General features: G+C 33.0%; 1 protein-coding gene across 1 annotated transcript in view; it reads right to left on the bottom strand.

The window, feature by feature from the left end:
• Window positions 1-19,786, bottom strand: part of CCDC178 (coiled-coil domain containing 178) — a 362,657-nt gene that overhangs the window by 316,497 nt on the left and 26,374 nt on the right. The window contains exons 4-7 of the mRNA XM_019930330.2: window positions 17,430-17,452; window positions 11,812-11,894; window positions 9,571-9,771; window positions 1,229-1,449 (exon numbers count right to left, since the gene is read on the bottom strand). Of these exons, the coding sequence (XP_019785889.1) occupies window positions 1,229-1,449; window positions 9,571-9,771; window positions 11,812-11,894; window positions 17,430-17,452 (528 nt within the window). The remainder of the gene's footprint in view (window positions 1-1,228; window positions 1,450-9,570; window positions 9,772-11,811; window positions 11,895-17,429; window positions 17,453-19,786) is intronic.

A 19,786-nucleotide genomic window follows, 5' to 3' on the forward strand; every position in this document is an offset into this window, starting at 1 on the left:
CAGCCAAGTTGACTCAAAAAATTAATCATCGCAGTGACTCTGATAAGCTCTATGCAAAGGTTGCTATTTTCTTGATCTGCTAGAACGTGTTTTCATATTTTCCTCCCATTACCAAGCATGGTCTTCCAGCTGCTCAACAACCCTGCTACCCCTGACTCAGAAATGCCTATGTCCACTATCGGGGAAAAACACACTAAAATAATAAAGGGATACCAATTCACACACCTATTGACAAACTTTAAAGTATGACAATAAAAATGTTGACAAAAATGTGAGGTGGATCAGTTAGGACTGGGTTTGGCTATAGCAGAAATAAGTCAAAGAAACAAGATTATAGTTTATTTTTCTCTCCCAGAAATAGATACAAGGTATCTTCTGCCTTTCTATTCAGCCATTCTGGATCTGGGTTCCATTCCCAAGGTTGCTTTGTGCTATAAAATCAAATCAGAGCTGCAGCTGTCATATCTGGGTTGCTGTAAGTTTAGGAGATGGCTAAGGGTGCTACTTCTGAGTGAGTCAGTCCATTTCAAGAAGCTTTCCTAAAAAAACCCCTATATAACTCCTACCTACATCTCATTAGAAATACCATGAGTAAAGGCAATTTGGGGGATGACTTTTAGCCTGACACATTGCCATCCAACTAAATAAGGGGGCTACTATTAAGAAAAAATGATACTACTAGAATTCTTGTCCACAGTGGAGAAATGGGACGTCTCCAGCACTGCTACTACTTTAGGAATATAAGCTGTCAGAGACACTTTGGAGAGCAATGTGATTTTATCTAATGAAGTTGAAAATGTATATAACCCATGACTCAGTAGATACTCCACTAGATATACAGCCAAGAAAAATTCACATGTACATACAGAGGAACATGATCATGGCTGCTCATGTCAGTTACATATTTTCATCAACAATGAAATTGATGACATTCTTTCTAAGTTTGATTTACGGATTCAAATAATACCATAATGTGTTAAATCTCCAAAATCGTATTAGTAGACTACTAAATATTATTAATATTCCTAAGTTTAAAAGTATGGGAAAAGTTTAAATGAATATCAATCAACTGTACTGTGTGTCACTTGATAATTCCTTTAGAAAATAAATAGCAGGTCAATTTTCAACGAGAATGAACCCTTGAAAGATATGTTAACTTCTTATAGTTGAAATTTTTATAACTAAGAAACAATCTGTAAAATGCAAATCCATTCATTTATTCCTTTACCTCAATTTTTTTCTGATAATGTTCCTTCAGAGCTACAAGCTCCTGGTCTCGCTTTGCAAGCAGTAGAGGGCGATGTTTAATCACGTTGTCTATGTCTGCTTGAAGCTTTGCATTAGCTTCTTCTAATTTCTCCTTTTCCTCCTCCAAACGTTTTAGTCGATGAGTTTTATCTTCAAGGTGCCATCGTAGTTCTACAATATCTTTCAAATAGGCCTCGTGTTCTAGACATATGATGATAAAATAAAAAAGAAAATCAAATTTTAAAACAAAAGCTCCAGAAGGACATCTTTATTTGATAATAAATATGAAATATTTTAGTTTCAGAAATTACTTATCTGTGAATCTTATTAAATCTAAAATAAGTTACTTTTTTATTTTTATTTTTTGGCCATGCCGTGTGGCATGCAGGATCCTAGTTCCCTGACCAGGAATGGAACCTGTGCCCCCTGCAGTGGAAGCATGGAGTCTTAGTCACTAGACCGCCAGGTAAGTCCCTAAAATAAGTTATTTTAGTATTGCACTAAAAATATATTGCTTTCTTCACTCACCATCAAAGGGATTAAACTATATAAAAATCACCGAAAATTATAAAAATAATTCATATAAAATTAATATACAAAATAAAGTTTATCCACAAAAATAAAGATTATGTTGAAAACAGAATAATCTCACAACAGTAAAATTAAAACAAATTAAAACGGACAGATCTAGTGATAAACCTGAGTTGTGCAAGGCCTATAGGAAGAAAATGACAAAATGCTATCAAACAATAGAAAAGAGAATTTGAATAAATGGATAAAAATTTTCTGTTTTGTATAAAAATATTTGAAGTAATAAATATGGAAATTTCCCTCAAATAAAATAAATATAAATTATAAATTAAATTAAATGTCAATTAACAGACTAGGACAATTTTAGAGAAACTATATAAAATATTTCCTCCTTATGCTGTTAAATTTCTAAGGTTAGCCTAACCTTGAACTCTTGGAATAAAATTACATTGGCTAGCTTGAGGCTCTTTTCATCTTTTTAAAAATAAACTTATTGGTGGGTTTTGCTGCTGTATTCACTGAAGATACTTTGCATATATACTCGTGATTTGGGCTTATAATTTTCCATATTTGTACTGTCCTCGTCTAATTTGCTTTATTATTTATGCTACCTTCTTATATCAGTTGTAGTTTCTTTTATTTCTGTTCTCTGTGATCTTGTGGAAGTTTGAAATTGCATGTAAAGTTCTATTGCCCTAGTATGTATGTATATATGTACACATTTTGCAGGGAAGGAGTTTTAGTTATTAAGTCAAAGGCGTATATGTATATTTTGGTTATCTATTTATTCATCAATCCATTTTTCCTGTGAATTTATCTAGTTCCTCAAAATTTCAATAATATTCTAAGAGATTTGTTCTGAGTATCTTCCTTATTATTAATCACTGCTACATTTTTAGATACCATTTTAATTTCTAATTGGATTTATTCATATATTTTCTCTGTGTTCTTGATTAATTTTGCCACTGGTTTTCCTTTTTTTTTTATTATTCTTTTTTTATTTATCAACATGTAGTTCTGCATATCTTTGGAATTATATATATTTCATTATTTAACAATTTTGTAATTGGTTTTCTGTTTTTTTCCTTTGTATTTATTTTACTTTTATTTTTCTAAATTCTGAAGTCATATATTTCAATAACTATGAATCCATCTTCTTTTCTGATATTATAAAAGCTATTTATTTTCCTTTAAATAATAATTTAGCTTTTTTCACTCATGTGAAGATAATTTTAGTAAGATTTAATGATACAGTTCTAAATGTTTTCTAATTTCTTGAATTTGTGCAATATTTGACACCATCCCCTTTTACTTTGTTTATCCTAATTAGACAGTAACATTTGTTGTTTTTTTTGTGTGGTACGCGGGCCTCTCACTGTTGTGGCTTCTCCCGTTGTGGAGCACAGGCTCCGGACACGCAGGCTCAGCGGCCATGGCTCACGGGCCCAGCCACTCCGCGGCATGTGGGATCTTCCCGGACCGGGGCACGAACCCGTGTCCCCTGCATCGGCAGGCGGACTCTCAACCACTGCGCCACCAGGGAAGCCCAACAGTAGCATTTTTGTTTTAAAAAGTCAGTCACCATCTTGTTAAGTATTACCATCATTATCTCCATGCTGATCTTCTATTAGATATTCATCATACTTTCTCATCTTATACTCAATGCTTTTAAATATTTTATTTATATTTTCCTTCTCCTTGTGTACCTGTGATGCATTCCATTCAAATTCTTCCAAGTTCACAGATATTACTTTTCTCTTCCTTAGTCTAACAAACCATTTAACCAACCACTGTGTTATTAATTTTGAATAATATATTTTAATTTCTAGGTCTTTTTTATTTCCACTTTTGCTTTCTTTTAAAATTAGTCTCTTAGTCCTTGTTTTTACTTTCAAACTTCTCTTTTTATTTCTTGAAACATAGTAAACATACTCATTTTATAATCTCATGTTCAATATCTGAAAACTTTTTGAGTAAGATTCTGCTGTTTTTACCAGCTCACACTCATTGAATCTGCATCTTTGTGTTTTATGATATTTGATATTGAGCTATTTTTTATCTTGAAACCCTATCTGAGAAAGTTCCCTGATATCTAGATTGAATTTTCAATCTTCCAGAAAAAAATCTGTCTTTGCTCCTGAAGATGCCTAGCTTTACTACCAACCCACAGAACATTTAAATGACATTCTCCACTGTGTATTTTCAGATACACAGACAGCAGGAATTTCAGTCACAAATCCATTTGAATCAGTACATTAAGAATTCTTGGAATACTGTTTGCTTTCCTCTGCTAAGTGAAACAAGCAACTTTCTTTACTATTCAATCTGAGCAATAGGTTTATTCATGATTCACACTTATTTATGCTGGGGATGGAAACCTTTGGATCCTCAGCTTCATGTAATGACTTCTTATTGGACTTGTCATTTGGGTGAGCCTTAGGCTTTCTCCCCAGTCTCCTATACCAAACAGATATATCAAAATGGGAAGCAAAGGATATTAGGGTTTCAGGGATTTCACCTAACACATTTACAGACACTGCACCTAACAAAAGCAGAATACACATTAATTTCAACCACACACAGAATATTCTCCAAGATAGATAAAATGCTAGGCAATTTTTATTCTAAATAATTTTAATGTGATTGAAATGTTTCTAAACACAAAAAATTAAATTAGAAATCGACAAAAAAAATTGGGGAAAAAAATTCGAAAAATCCCCAAATATTTGCAAATTAAATAGCAACTTCTAAATAAATAATAGGTCCAAAAAGAAATCACAAAAGAATTTTAAAAATATTTTTTACCTAATTAAAAATAAACTCACAGCATATGAACATTTATGAAATGCAACTAACACAGTTCTTTTTTTTTGTTTTTGTTTTGTTGTTGTTGTTTTTGCGGTACGCGGGCCTCTCACTGTTGTGGCCTCTCCCATTGCGGAGCACAGGCTCCAGACGCACAGGCTCAGCGGCCATGGCTCACAGGCCTAGCCGCTCCGCGGCATATGGAATCTTCCCGGACCAGGGCACGAACCCGTGTCCCCTGCATCGGCAGGCGGACTCTCAACCACTGCACCACCAGGGAAGCCCTAACACAGTTCTTAAAAGTAAATTCAGTTCTTAAATACCTATTCTAGAAAAGAAGGTATCAAAAAAATAATCAACGCTTCTACTTCATGAAAAGAGAAATAGTAGGTTAAATTATTCCCGAAGCAAGCATGAGAAAGGGAATCAGAGAAGAAATCAATTATATCAAAGCTGAAAAACAATAGAGAAATCAAGAAAAGCAAAAATTGACTTTTTTAAAAGATCAACAAAATTGATGTAACTTTTGGTAGACCAAGAAAAATACAGAGAGAAAGTACAAATTACCAAAATCAAGAATGAAAGAAATGTTGTCTCTACTGCTATTATAGAAATTAAAATTATAAGAGAATTTTAGGAACAAGATTAGGCCAGCAAATAAGACAACTAAAACGAAATGGACAAATTCCTTAGAAGACACAAATTATCAAAACTGACTCAAGAAGACAGAGAAAAGAGACCCAAAACCATTAAATAAATTGATTTAGCTATTAAAAATATGTTGACAACTTCGGACTTGGATGCCATGAATAGAATACTCATTAACTGGGCCCTGGATAGAAAAAGAATGACTTCAAAGAAATAAAAAAGCCAAACTTGAAACTTATGAAGATTTAGATATCAAACTCAAGCTAAGAAATTAGTATGGTCTAATTTACTAGTCAAGAACCAATAAAACTTCTAGGATCCTAACAGAGGCAAAAAAGCAGTCAAAGGATTACTGACTTCCATAGAAAATATAATACAAACAGAGAAAAATGAGTTCTCTATAAAATATGTAGAAACCACAGAAAAAACAACTCAGTATCAGGGAGAGTCATCAGAAGCAAGCTGTGACAGACCAAACTGTTGCTCACTACCTCCCCCTTGGATTAAAGGTAGTTTCTTGTCACACTCATTTGTGATTCAGACATGGTACTTATTTTGACTAAACGATGCGAATAACAGTGAGAGTATGCCAGTTTTGAGCTAACATCTTGAGGGGCATCCTATCTTTTTACTCACTATGTTGTACTCTCCTCACTTGCCACGTGAAAACCATGGCCCTCAGAGCTGCTAGCCAGTGAGGATGAGAGAAACATGAAGCTCACCTGAACCCAACACAGTCTTGAGTCAAGCCCATTAGATCTGCAGCCTGAAGAAATCCTCCCTAGCCAACACACAGACCCATGAGTAGAAAAAAAAAAAAAACATTATTGTTGTAAGCAATTGAGTTCCAAAGTGACTTGTTACAAATAATTGTTGTAGTAATAGCTGATTAATTCACATGACAAAACAATGTCTAAAAAAACCAAAATCAGAATATTTAACATTCTATTAACTACTCGGATCTTCCTCCATAGCAGAGGCACTCTTGTGAGCATTTATATGGGACACAATTATCTTCACATCCCATCCTTTTGAAACGTTAATCCCCAAAACTCTCATAGACTTCCTTCCACCGATCTTACATTCATGTTCTTTCTAAGTCCCTGACCACTATGCAATCCCTTTTGCCACTTCCCATCTATACCTCAGGCCATTTCTTCTTCAAGGTGATTTTGCCTCCACCTTTTCCATACTGAGATTGTAATACAGTAGCTCCCCAAATTATATCAACATACCATTCAAACCTTTCATAAACCAGGGCTGTGATTGTTTTTCTCTCCCATTAGATGGTCATAAGGAAGTACATGGAGCCATAAATGTAAGTTAAGGAAAAGACAGGGAATTTACAGAAGCAGGAACAATGGGAGTACCGGGTGAATCTGAGTCATTAGTTTATTTGTGCCTTCAGATGCTGCTTGGGTATAATATATGTATTCTTATTTTATAAGGAAACATTGCTATGCACATCCAATTTTAAAATTTATAGGTTCATATAGCACCTAATTCATGATGAAAAACTTATTTCTGGTTATCTTTTTTGGTAGGGAAAAGAAGAGGCACTTACTCTATCATTAGATGCATATCGAGTGCCAAGGGCTGTCATTTGGGAAAGGGGTGCAGTGACCAAGCAGAAAGGAAGTCAGAGGTACAATACCTCAGCCTTACTCTTCTCCATCATCTCCTATGGTCTTTTGCCCCTGATTTCCATTGGCTGAACCCAGAAGGAGGACAGAGTGCAAAAGATATCTTTTATGCAGTCTATTATAAATCAGCCTCATGGGCCACAAAACAAAAGTCACAAGCATGGGTGAGGTAGTTAGGGGGGTGGATGGATCTGGAGGAGGAACCACAAGACATCTAGAAAGAAGTAAATTTCCGTAAAGTTACCCCCCCAAATTATCAAAACCTTTACACACATTGTACTTAATGGTAAGGCTGTCATGGAAATTAGAAGTTTTTCCTGTCACGTATGCTAGAGACTTCGAGAATCTAAACAGACCGTAAAAACAAATAAATTTATAGTTTGTAAACAAATTCAAAATATTTAGAGATTATATCCTAAATATATCAATATAATTGCAGCATATTCCTGAAAGCACATAAACTTTTCACTAATATGTTACAAACAGAAGGCACTTAAGAAACACACAGTGATAATAAAGCCAAATTTCATTGCATACGTTAGCTACTTAAATAAAATAAAGCAGATGAACATACATTTCAGATTTTTAAGTAGATCTTTACTAATATTGAATAAAAGGCAACTCAAACAATAAATTATAAGCAACGGCAAGGGTATACATCATCGTTCAAAATGCATTTATTAGGCTCCTAGAATGTGCAGGCATGTATCTCAATTTTATTTTGGTAAATCCTTAAGTAGAACTCCATATAGACCCCAAACTATAATATCTAAGCACTCTTATAAGGGGTATATGAGATTACATATAACTTGATTGGCAAAAAATTAAAGAAAATCAGCCCTCAACATTGACTTTCATTTTCTTGGGGTGGGGGTTAATTTATGTTTATTTTTATTTTTTTTATAATTTTTTATTTACAATGTTGTGTTAGTTTCAGGTATACAGCAAAGTGAATCAGTTATACATATACATATATCTATTCTTTTTTGGATTCTTTTCCCATATAGGCCATTACAGGGTATTGAGTAGAGTTCCCCGTGCTATACAGTAGGTCCTTATTAGTTATCTGTTTTATATATAGTAGTGTATATGTCAATCCCAATCTTCCAATTTATCCCTCCCCTACCCCCGACTTTTCTACTACTATTGACAAGGAAGAGCCTCTCAAACAATTAGGAAAATGGCAGATGGCTCTCTGTGGATGTGAATATGAATCCACTCAACAACCTACTGGGATCCTGATGACTATTCTGACCCTACTGCAGCCTCAGTTGCCTCTAAAACACCAATATATATGTATGTATGTACACACTTATAAATTATATACCTATGCTATTACATTAGTAGCATATGCACATCACAAATCCTATTCAAAACCCTTATGAATCAGAGCAAACTCACTCCAAGCCCAAATGAATTATTTATTTTTATAAACAGCTGTTGACACCAAATATTTTATAAAATACATTACTTTAAATGTGGGTAGAAAAAGGTCTACTGTTACCTGAGTTTTGCATAATTTTTATATAGTTAGCTCTTTATAAAGAGCTCTTTAGTAAAGGGTGACAGAGAGCATAGACAAAGGTTGAATTAAATTTAGTCCCAGCCTAGGCTCTGGGCCCATTTTCTGCTTCTTGAGCTCTGAGCTCCAGAAGGGAGTGAACAAAGGGAGAGTTTAAGCTGTGAGCTTCATATTACTTTAAAAGGTGGAAGCAGGCATTAAACCTACATTTAATTTCTTTTATTAAAAGACCATAATTGAGGAACCATCTCATCTTTTCTTGCAGCTCCCTGAAATGTGTACACTATACTTGGGAGACTACAGCTTTAGAAGATTTATAACATTATAATAAAGGTATGTATATGGGTAGAGTCTGACATAATTTGAATTAATGGCTATTGTACCGGAATAATAATTAATAGCATCCTTTTTTCTCTCAAAGGTGTCTTGGCTTAAATCATGGGTTATATGGGAACCCTAATATAACCCATTTCTAAAGCATGTGAATTCTGAATTAAAATTGTTACCCTATGATAACATAAAAAGCTTCCAGCCTCAGGTAGGATCAGGTAGTCTGGCATGCTTGATGAACCAGTATTTGGAAATGAAAAATCCAACACCTTTAGACTATTTAATACTTGACCACAAGTCCCTCCATTCTGTAATCTAAAAGACAGTTTCCTTTTTAAACATGTTACCTGCATGACTCTTGGAAACATCCTAAGTTTCTTTGCCTGCTAGAAGTTCCCAGAGCAAATTTACTATTGAATTCTCAAAAGAAGATGCATGTTCCTAAAATATCACTTAGAATTCTCTCATTTTCCGAGATTTAAAGATGTGGCTGATGTCACCAACTGGCAATCACTTTAAATTTCTAAATTTCTAGTGACTGAAATATTGTAGTCATTATGGGAAATATGTACCAAATGTTTGCATGACCCTTGGGTACCACAAGTTCAATGGCATTTCCAACAAACACCAAATGACAGCAGGTCCAGGTTTGCTCAGTGCAGCCCCAATTTATGTCTGTAAACTCAGCATTATTATTAATAGTATCTTTCAAATATGCACTGATTTGCATGCAGAATAATATGGTCACTCTAAACAGAGGTAATTTTTAAATTCAGAGCTTCAATTAATCATCCACGCCTCTCCAACAAAGTAAACGGCAATATGAAAAATTCTTATTATTACCTTTCTGTACAGCTAACGGGATTTCTTGACGTTTCCAGATTGACCAAGAATCAATTTGCATGCTAATCCTTTTCTTTCTTGATTTTTGTTGTTTTAAAGCTTCTTCAGCTTCTGCACGATCAGTTTCTAGACTTTTAATGAGTTGGATGGCCTCTGATAGCAATCTTTCCATTTCCTGCTTTAATTCTGGACACTTTTCATCTTAAAAAAGAAATATGTATTCACATTGGTTAATTAATCAGCTGATAAGCTGGATGGTGGGAACAGGGGTACTAGCTGTGTTGCCATCTTTTTAATATTTATATATTTACTATAAGAACTGTAGAAAAGTGAATTAGCCTTTTAAAGACAGTTTTATTATAATACAATCATAACATTAATTATAACCTTTGAAGACAGATTTTGAAATAAATATTTTATAAAATAATTAGAATAGCTAAGTCTCAAACAATATCTTCATGCACATTTTTTTCTGAGGGAAAAACACATGTTCTATTCACAAGCTGTATTATAGAGCTTTATTTTGAAATTATGCTTGTGTTTCCTCCCATTCTATGAGAAAAGCAAACCATAATGCTTTATCTAATATTTATCAGACAAATACTGAAAATCCTCAGAGGTTCCTAGAAACAAGACACTTTATGTTCTTTACCTTATCAGATAACAACATCCCTAGTTAGCCTTGCCAGAAATTCATCATCATTTCCAAATTGTATTTAGTCAGTTACAATACAAATTAACTCCCTTATGAGAGATATTTGTGATTCTTGGTTCACAGCTCTGGAATGATATGGTTTAATATTAACAAAATGATTAACATGGGTATTCATTCATCTATTTATGCAAGAAATGGGTAGAGAGCCTGTTATGTTCTACGCAGTATGCTCTCTCCCTGGAGGTAGAGCAGTACAAAAGACGGATATGAGTCCCATTCTGGTGAGATTTATACTTGTGAACATTGGCTTTTGCCAAAATGTGACATGACAAGAAGACATAAACAAACACAAAGTGTCAAAAAAGGCAAAGCCTCCAAAGAGCTGGGGCTGGAGGTAAAACAGTGAAACTGGATCAAGAAGAAAGGTGGCTGACAGATCTTTGTTTTATTTTGTTTTGTATTACTTTTGGACAATAAAGACATTAATTTTCCATTGGAAAATGGAAAGTTTTGTGTATAACTTAAGGTGTCTCCAATTCATTCTATTTAATATCTCTCTGAATTTTTTTGCAGAATACCATCTCAATTAGTTTTACTGTTTCATATGGAGTGAGCAACCACCTGCATTTTTTATTAGCATAAACACTTAATTACCACAAATCTTCCTCATCCTGATGCTGTCTTGTATTTTAGAGTCAAATATACATGTTTATAATAAACATAATTGTAGTTTATTTAACTGTTACTGTGACCATTAATACATTGATATTTTCTCCTAGAATCTGTCATTTGAAAAATTAAGAAGTAATGAATCAGCTTTTCATTTTCATTATAAATGGAAAATAGTAAAAACAGAGTCTCACTATGAATGACAGCAGTAAATGACAAAATATTCATGCTTCTGAAAAGTTCTAAGTTTATTGGTTATCCTTCTCTAAAGGAAGGTGTTCAACAAATTTTTGTGGCAAAGGTAGGAGGAAGTGTTTAATGTCAAGGATATAGTCAAATATGTTGAAGTAATTTTAACACAAATTTTATACCAGTATATAAATTATTATACATTTACATTTGGAAATTTTGACAAGAATATTAGTCTTAATTTATATATATAGAAGAGCTGTGATGTCCAATATGGTAGCCATGAACCGCATGTAACTAATTTACATTTAAATGTAACTTAAAGTTAAACTTAAAAATTAAATTTCTCAGTCTCACTAGCCATATTTTAAGTGCTCAACTGCTGTATGTGGCTAGTAGCTACCCTATTGGACAGTGAGACATAGAACACTTCTATTATCACAGAAAGTCCTATGGGACAGCACTGAATTACAGTTACATTCTTGAGAAGTGGGCAGGGATAATTATATACTCAGGACCTAGAGCAGTATATGGTACAGTACAGTAATGAATAAATATCTGTTGAATAAATATTTAATCAAACAATACAGAGACTCTTTCCTCTATTAGTCACTCATAAGGATTACAAAACACTTATACATGATTTGTGAAAATGAGAAATGTATAAATGAAAAGCCAATGAGCTTTTAAATATAATTATACTTTTCTAGTATGAGGTACAACTTTACCTCTCAATTCTTCTGGTATGACCTCTTTCACTGGTGTAGCAACACTCAGATCTTTCAGCTCTTTTGTGAAAGAAGTTCTGCTCCTTTATGACGGGAAAGAAGCAATCAATTAATAAAGGAAGGCTGTACTTAAAGTTAGTAAAACAAATTTTAGGTGATGTTTTAACATTGAATTTTAAATATTTGTGGTGAAACTTACTATACATATTAATGGTACTGTCTAAGAGATGAACATAGCAAAATTCTAATAGGAAATGGGTTTTATACTTCATGGTAAATTAAGAGAAATTTAAAATTTGTTTCAAATGATTTGAAATTTTTTGAGGGGATAGTAAACCAATACTGTTTTAATGATAGTCTTTTCTAGAGAGTGTTGCTATCAAAAAAAAAAGTTTACTGAAAATAATTTGAGAGTTATTTCTCTAATTTCAGTTTAGCAGTTTCTGAGGAGACAATATAAAATGTAAGGAGTAAAACTACTATTTCATATTTTATGTTATTAAGGTTTTAGAAAAATGTCCAAATTAAAATGTATTTTTTCTAAAGAATCTTTCTAGCTAAAGTTCTATATATTCAATAATGAAATATTTCTCATTATCAGTATTCTTCTGGTCCAATTCTTGAATTCTAGACTAGTTTTCACTGTACTGAAGAAGAAGTACGTTTCAGGAAGTTTCATTTTATCCATGTTGTAGCATGTATCAGAACCTCATTACTTTTTATGGTTGAATAATATTCCACTGTACAGATATACCACTCTTCATTTATCTATGAGTCCACTGAAGGATTTCAGGTAGTTTCTACCTTTTGGCTATTGTAAATACTAATGATACAAATATTTGTATACAAGTTTTTTTTTGAACACCTGTTTTAAAATCTTTTGTGTATATACATCAGAGTGAAATTACTGGGTCATATGGTAATTCTAGATTTAACTTTTTGAGGAACCACCAAACTGTTTTTCATAGTGGCTGAACCATTTTACATTCCCACCAGCACAGCACGAGAGTTCCAATGTTCAACAGAAGTGGCAATATATGGGCATCCTTGTCTTATTCCTGATCTTAGGTTGGAACCTTTCTGTCTACACCATTAAGTGTAATGTCAGTCAAGAGTTTCTCATAAATGTCCTTTACCATGTTTTGGAAATTCCCTTCTCATTCTAGTTTTTGAGTGTTTTCATTATGAAAAGGTGTTGGATTTTGCCACATGCTTCCCACATCAATTGAGATGTTCACACGAGTTACCCCCACCTCCTTTTATTACTGTGATCCATTACATTGATTGGTTTTTGTATTCTGAACCACTCTCACATTCCTGCGATAAATCTTACTTGGTCATGATATATAATTCTATTAATATGTTGCTGGATTCATGCTGCTGATATTTTGTTGAGAATTTTTGCATCTATATTCAAAGTGATTGGTCTACATTTCCTTTTCTTGTGATGTCTTTATCTGGCTTTAGTATCAGGGTACTGCTGACCTCATAGAATGGGTTACGAAGTTTTTCCTTCTCTTCTAATTTTTGAAAGAGTTTGAGAAGCATTGCTATTGATTCTTCTTTCAACGTTTAGTAGAATTCACCAGTGAAGCCATCTGGTCCTGGGTTTTTCTTTGGTTGGGTGATTTTACTGATTCAATCTCTTTACTCATTACAGACCTGTTCAGATTTTCTACTTCTTCCTGAGTCAGCTTTGATAGTTTGTTTCTAAAGAATGTGTTTATTTCATCTTGGCTATCTAATTTGTTGTTCATAGTATTATCAACTGTTCATTGTATTATCTTATAATCTTTATTCATGCAAGATCCATAGTAATGTCCCCAATTTTTTAATGAATTTTTTAATTCAAGTCTTCTCTTTTTTTGTTAGTCTAAAAGGTCTGTTAATTTGTTTGATCTTCTCAAAGAAACAACTTTTTTCATTTATACTATTTATTGGTTTCTTTTTACTTGTATTTCATTTATCTGTGTTCTAGTCCTTATTATTTCCTTTCTTTTGCTAGTTTTAGCACACTTTCTTTTCTAGTTCTGTAAGCTATAGAGTTAGGTTATTGGATTTGGAATCTTCTTTTTAATGTAATCATTTATGGCTATCCATTTCCCTCTGGGAACTTCTTTTACTTCATCTCATAAGTTTTGGTACCACGTGTTTTCATTTTCATTCATCTCAACTTATTTTCTAATATCTCCTGTGATTACAAATTGACTCACTGAGTTTAGAGCATGCTGTCTAATTTATACACATATCTGAATTTTCCAGGTTTCCTTCTGTTATTGATTTCTAGTTTCATTGAATTGGGTCAGAGAAGGTACTTTGTATGAATTTAATCTTTTTAAATTTTTGAGATTTTTAAATGTGGCTCAATAATGTTCAGTCTATCCTGAATAATGTTCAATGTGAATGTGAAAAAAATGTGATTTCTACTGTTGCTGCGTGGAGGGTACTATATAAGTCAGTTAGGCCTAGATGGTTTTAGTGCTGTGCAAGTCTAATTCCTTATTGATCTTTTTGGTTCTTTTATCCATTATTGAAAGTGGGGGTACTGAATTCTCAAACTTATTATAGAATTGTCTACTTCTTTCACGTCTGTCAGTTTACTGCATGCTTTTAAGGTTATGTTTTTAGGTATGTATAGGTTTATAATTTTTATGTCTTCTTGATGGTGTTACCCTTTTATCAAGATATCAAGTATTCTTTGTCTCTTGAATATGTTTTGACTTAAAGTCTATTTTGTGTTATATTAGTATAGCCACTCAAGCTCTCTTCTGTTTACCATTTTCCTGGAATATATTTTTCATCCTTTCATTTTCAACCTACTTGTGTCTTTGGACATCAAATGAGTCTCTTATAAACAACATGTAGTTGGAGAATGTATTCTTATCTATTCCACCACTCTCTACCTTTTGATATGAGAGTTTAATCCATTTTCATGAAAAGTAATTACTGATAAGAAAGGACTTACTTCTGGCATTCTGCTACTTGTTTTCTATATTATCTTTTTATTCTTTAATTTCTCCATAACTCCCTTCTTTTGTGGTTAGTTGATTTTATTGTTTTAGTTTCCCTCTATTGGATTTCTGTGTTTTTTATTTATTTGTTTGTTTTATTAGAGTTTTTCTTAGTGGTTCCTTGGAGATTAGATGTTACAACTAACATCTTAACTTCACAAAAATTAAGTTTGAATTAAAATCAACGTATTTTCAACAGTATTAAAAATTCCGTTCCTTTACAGATCTGCTTCTTCCTTTTATGTTGTCATTTTCACAAACCAGACATTTATACATTGTGTACCCATTAATATAGATTTATAATTATTGTTTTATCTATTTAATTATAATTAGATAGAAAAACAAAATAGATAAATAAAAATGCAATTATACTAATTTTTGTATTTATCTTTATAGCTACCTTTACTTTTGGTATTCCTTCATATGGCTGCAAGTTACTGTCTAGTGTCCTTTCACTTCTGCCTGAAGGGACTACCTATAGGATTTCTGATAGAACAGCTCTGATAATGTGTGGAGCCCCTCAGTTTTTGTTTATCTGGGAATATATTAATTTCTCCTTTATTTCTGAAGGACACTTATGCAGGATTCAGAGTTTTTGTCTGACAAGTTGTTTTCTTCCAGCATTTTACATATGTCAATCCACTGCCTTCTGTCCTCCATAATTTCTGATGAGAAAATGACTTATATTGAAAATCCCTTGAAAATCCCTTGTACATGATGAGTAACTTCTCTCTTGCTGCTTTCAAGATACTACCTTTGTCCCAGGCTTTCAACAATTTTACTACGATATGTCTTAGTGTGGATCTCTGAGTTTAACCTGCTTGGAGTTCACTGAATTTAATGGAAGTACAGATTCATTTCTTCCATCAAACTTGGGGAGTTTTTAACCAATGTTTCTTTAAATATTCTTTCATGCCCTTCTTCTCTCCCCTGTCACTCTTGGACTGCCATTATGCATATGTTTGTATTCTTGATGGTGTCCCTTGGTCTAACAAGGTCTGTTCATTTTTCTTCATTGTTTTGTCTTCTGTTTCTCAGCCTGAATAATCTCAAGTGAACTATATTCAAATTCAGTGATTCTCTCTTCTTCCTACTCAAATCTGTTGAGGAACATCTCTAATTTTTCATTTCAGTTATTGTACCTTTTAGCTCCAGAATGTCTTATTTGATTCTTTCTCATAATTTCTATTTCTTTATTGATATTCTATATGTGTTGAGACATTACTCTCCTGGTTTTGTTGGGGTTTTTTGTCCATAGTTTACTTTATCTCTTTGAGGATGCTTAAGACAGTTGACTTAAAGTCTTTGTCCAATAAGCACAATGTCTAGGCTTCCTCAGAGCCAGTTTCCTTCATTTTTTTTTCCCTTGTTAATGGGGCAAATTTTCTTTTATTCTTTCCCTGCCTCATGATTTCTGTAAAAACCTGGAAATTTTGAGTATTTTAATGTGATATGGATATAAAATTACCCTCCCTCTACTGGGTTTATTTTTGTTGTTTGTGGTGGGTTTTTATTTGCTTAGTGATTCTTCTAAACACTTACTGTAATATCTATATTCTTTTCATTTGTGGCCATTGAAGTGTTTCATTAGCTTACTGGTGATCTTGAGTTTTGTCCAAGTTACCTTAAATACCTGGGGCCCAAAAAAACAAAAAGGAAAAAAGGAAAAATATACACTCCCAATCTTAGCAGACTGGCTCGGAGTTGGAGTACTCCTTTAATGTTTATCCAGGCTGCTTACAACTCTGCCTCTACCTTCAATTCTTACCTGTGCAGACACTAAAGGCTAGCCAGAGGTAAAAGATTAAGTTTTCTTAGTCCTTCCTGAGCATGTGTCCAACACTGTTCATATGTGTGCACTTTTTAATTCCGTAGTATATATGAGAGCATTGAAAAACCCTATTCCCCAATGTATCTTTTCCCAAACTCTTTATTCCCAGGCATTTTGATCTTTTTAATGTTTGTCCTGACCAATCCACAGCCTCAGACATTGCTGGCAAATATATGACTTCAAATACTTTCAGCAAACACTGCCTGGAAGTGGTTCTAGCTCTGTGATTGCTCTTAGTCAGGAAAAAACAAAGACAATCCTTTGTGCTGGTCCTTCAGGGAGTCATCAGACTTATCAAAACACTGAACCATAATTCTTTGAGAATAAGGTCCATACTGTTCCTTCTGGCACTAGCAATCTTCACCACAAGTCAGGCTATTTGCTTCATGGCCACCACTGATCTGAGGGCTGGAGGATGGCAAGTGGGCAATTTAGCCACAGTCCTTCTTTCATGCAATGTAGTAACTCTTTCTTCCTTAACTTTTTCCCTTGTTGTTGTAAGTTTTGGACTAGATCCCGCATTTCTGCAGAAGTTGATTCTCATCAAGTTTTACCAACTTTACAGTTGTTTTTGTGGTAGGACAGAGCCCTGGAAATCCCTATTCTGCCATTTCTAGAGACATCCTAATTCTTATATTTTTAAAAATAAGTTTTAATGTCTAATATAAAAATTTTGCTTTCAATTTCCCTTTTCTTTTAAAATAAACTCATCTACAGCAGATAAATCATCAAAATTTGAACATAAAAAATATAAAAGAAGCACGAAAGGGTCTTACCATTCTTCCAAAGACGTTTCAAACTGTCAAAATAAAAGATCTCAATAAAAAATCAAATTTTTAACATCTTAAAAACAATAGTACAGCAGGTTCTTATTAGTTATCCATTTTATACATATTAGTGTACATATGTCAATCCCAATCTCCCAATTCATCATACCATCACCTCCCAACTAATAAGAACCTGCTGTATAAAAAAATAAATTAAATAAAATTCAAAAAAAAAGACAGTAGTAAATTTAACTCACACCTAAACTCACTGACAAAATTACAAACACTCTACTTCACATTCCCCATTATATTTTTGTCAAATTATACTGTGTTGTTTCCACAACAGCTATATACTTACCTTAGCTAGTCCTTTTATTATTACTCCCACCTAATTGTTCTCACCTTTTATCTGTTTCTAAATTTTACCTTTACATCAAGGGTCACTTCAAATGCCGTTTATTCCTAAAAGACTTTCCACAGAATCGTAAGTGCATGATATTTAATATATTACCAAAAATTGGAAACACATAATTACATGTAAGTTCACAAATATTTAGTTTTTCAGAGTAATATCCCTCTTCTGGACTATAAACTCCTTGGTAGGAGTCATGTTCTACAGATATATTCTAACACTACCTTGGGCTCTAAGGGGCACAAATTAACAAAAACACAAGGAATATACAGTCAGAATGTTGTGCGTTTCATAGACAATCTCCAATTCAAGAATTTAAATTGAAGATACATGATTACTTTTCCCCAATTCCCATATCATACCAAAATTTCTTGGAAAAAATATATAGGTATGTCAATAAAATCATTGGAACGTATATTTGAGAAGAATTCCCAGAAACAGAGTAATCAGATGAGACTGATAGTCAAAACAGAGGACAGAAAAGTATAACTCAGAAGAGACAAGTGGAGACCATTTCAGGGGAGGTAAAAGGCTTCTGTGTGGAATTCACGAGAAATTCCCAGTATGTGAGAATAACCAGGTGATAGGCAAAGTAAATAATTAAAGGGCTGCCTGTGATGAGATGGGCCAGTCCAGTCTTACTACTTTCTATCCCAAGAATCCAGAATACATGGCTGAGAAGTTACCTCCTAGTCATTGCCATGAGAAGAATTCTCTAACCACATTGGAGATCTGCCTAAGATGGAGAGGCTATCTAAGAATAGAAGTTATGGTTCTAGAGAGAAACAAAACAGGGCCTACATAACTAGCAGAATCTTACATAGACCCAAACAGGTGAGTGAGGAAAAATAAAAACAGATTTATCAATGAGGGAAAAGATTCTAAGGGGCTACAAACTCAAAAGTAAGCTTATTAAGGCAAAAGAAAAGGCCCACAACTTTCTTGCCTAAGCATATTACCTCCTATTTACAAAGAGCCTGAGTAAAATTTTTATACACTGCATAAAACCCTCAATGTAAGCAGACCCTGACAACTTCTAAAAAGCAAACAAATAATAACTGCAACAAAAAACAACAAAAACTTATGCTAGCAACGAGTAATCAGTCTGGTCCATTATTTATAGATACAAGGACAAAAAAGAGTATCCAAATATTTGAGGAAAGATTATAGTATGAAAAATAAGAAAATTTATACTGAATATAATAATAAATTCCAGGCATATATATCTTTTCTCCACAATACTAAAAAAGAGAAAAATGAAATTTAGCATGAATGTCATTATCCAAATATAAAACAGGCTAAAATAAGTAATCATTTTATTACCCATATATGAGTTTAGTTTATTACAAAATTTCCATTTCAAATTAAAATGGAGATGGACAATCAATGAATAATATTAGGATAATTCAAATAATTAAGAAAAACGTATCATATCTGCCTCATGCAATAAAAAAAATAAACTTCAGATGGTTAAAGAAACAATGTAAAAGAAAGGATTAGAAATAATTAAAAATCTTAATAATCTTAATATGAGGAAGAATTTTTAAAACATTACAAAAATCCCAGAATTTGTAAGATAACACATTGGTCTACATACTAATATCTCTATGAAAAAGCTACCATAAATAAGTTAAAAAAATAGTACAGGCAGAATAACAATTTACAACTTATACAAAAGATAAAGAGATATCTATCAATATTTCTATAAATATGTAAGAAATAACAATACAAAAAAAAATTGGGAAAACTACATGAACAACAAATAACAGAAAAATTAATGCAAATGGGCAGAAAGGATAAGATGTTCTACTTATATGTGACACTTGATCTATCCATATATTTATCTATGTCTATAGACACAGTTATATACTCACAGATATACATTAAATGAATACTACATATACAAATATGTTACAAAACTAGTATTTTAGCATGAAATTTTTGTCAATTTGCC

The sequence above is a fragment of the Tursiops truncatus genome, chromosome 13 (genome assembly GCF_011762595.2).
Source record: "Tursiops truncatus isolate mTurTru1 chromosome 13, mTurTru1.mat.Y, whole genome shotgun sequence".
NCBI classification, from domain to species: domain Eukaryota; kingdom Metazoa; phylum Chordata; class Mammalia; order Artiodactyla; family Delphinidae; genus Tursiops; species Tursiops truncatus.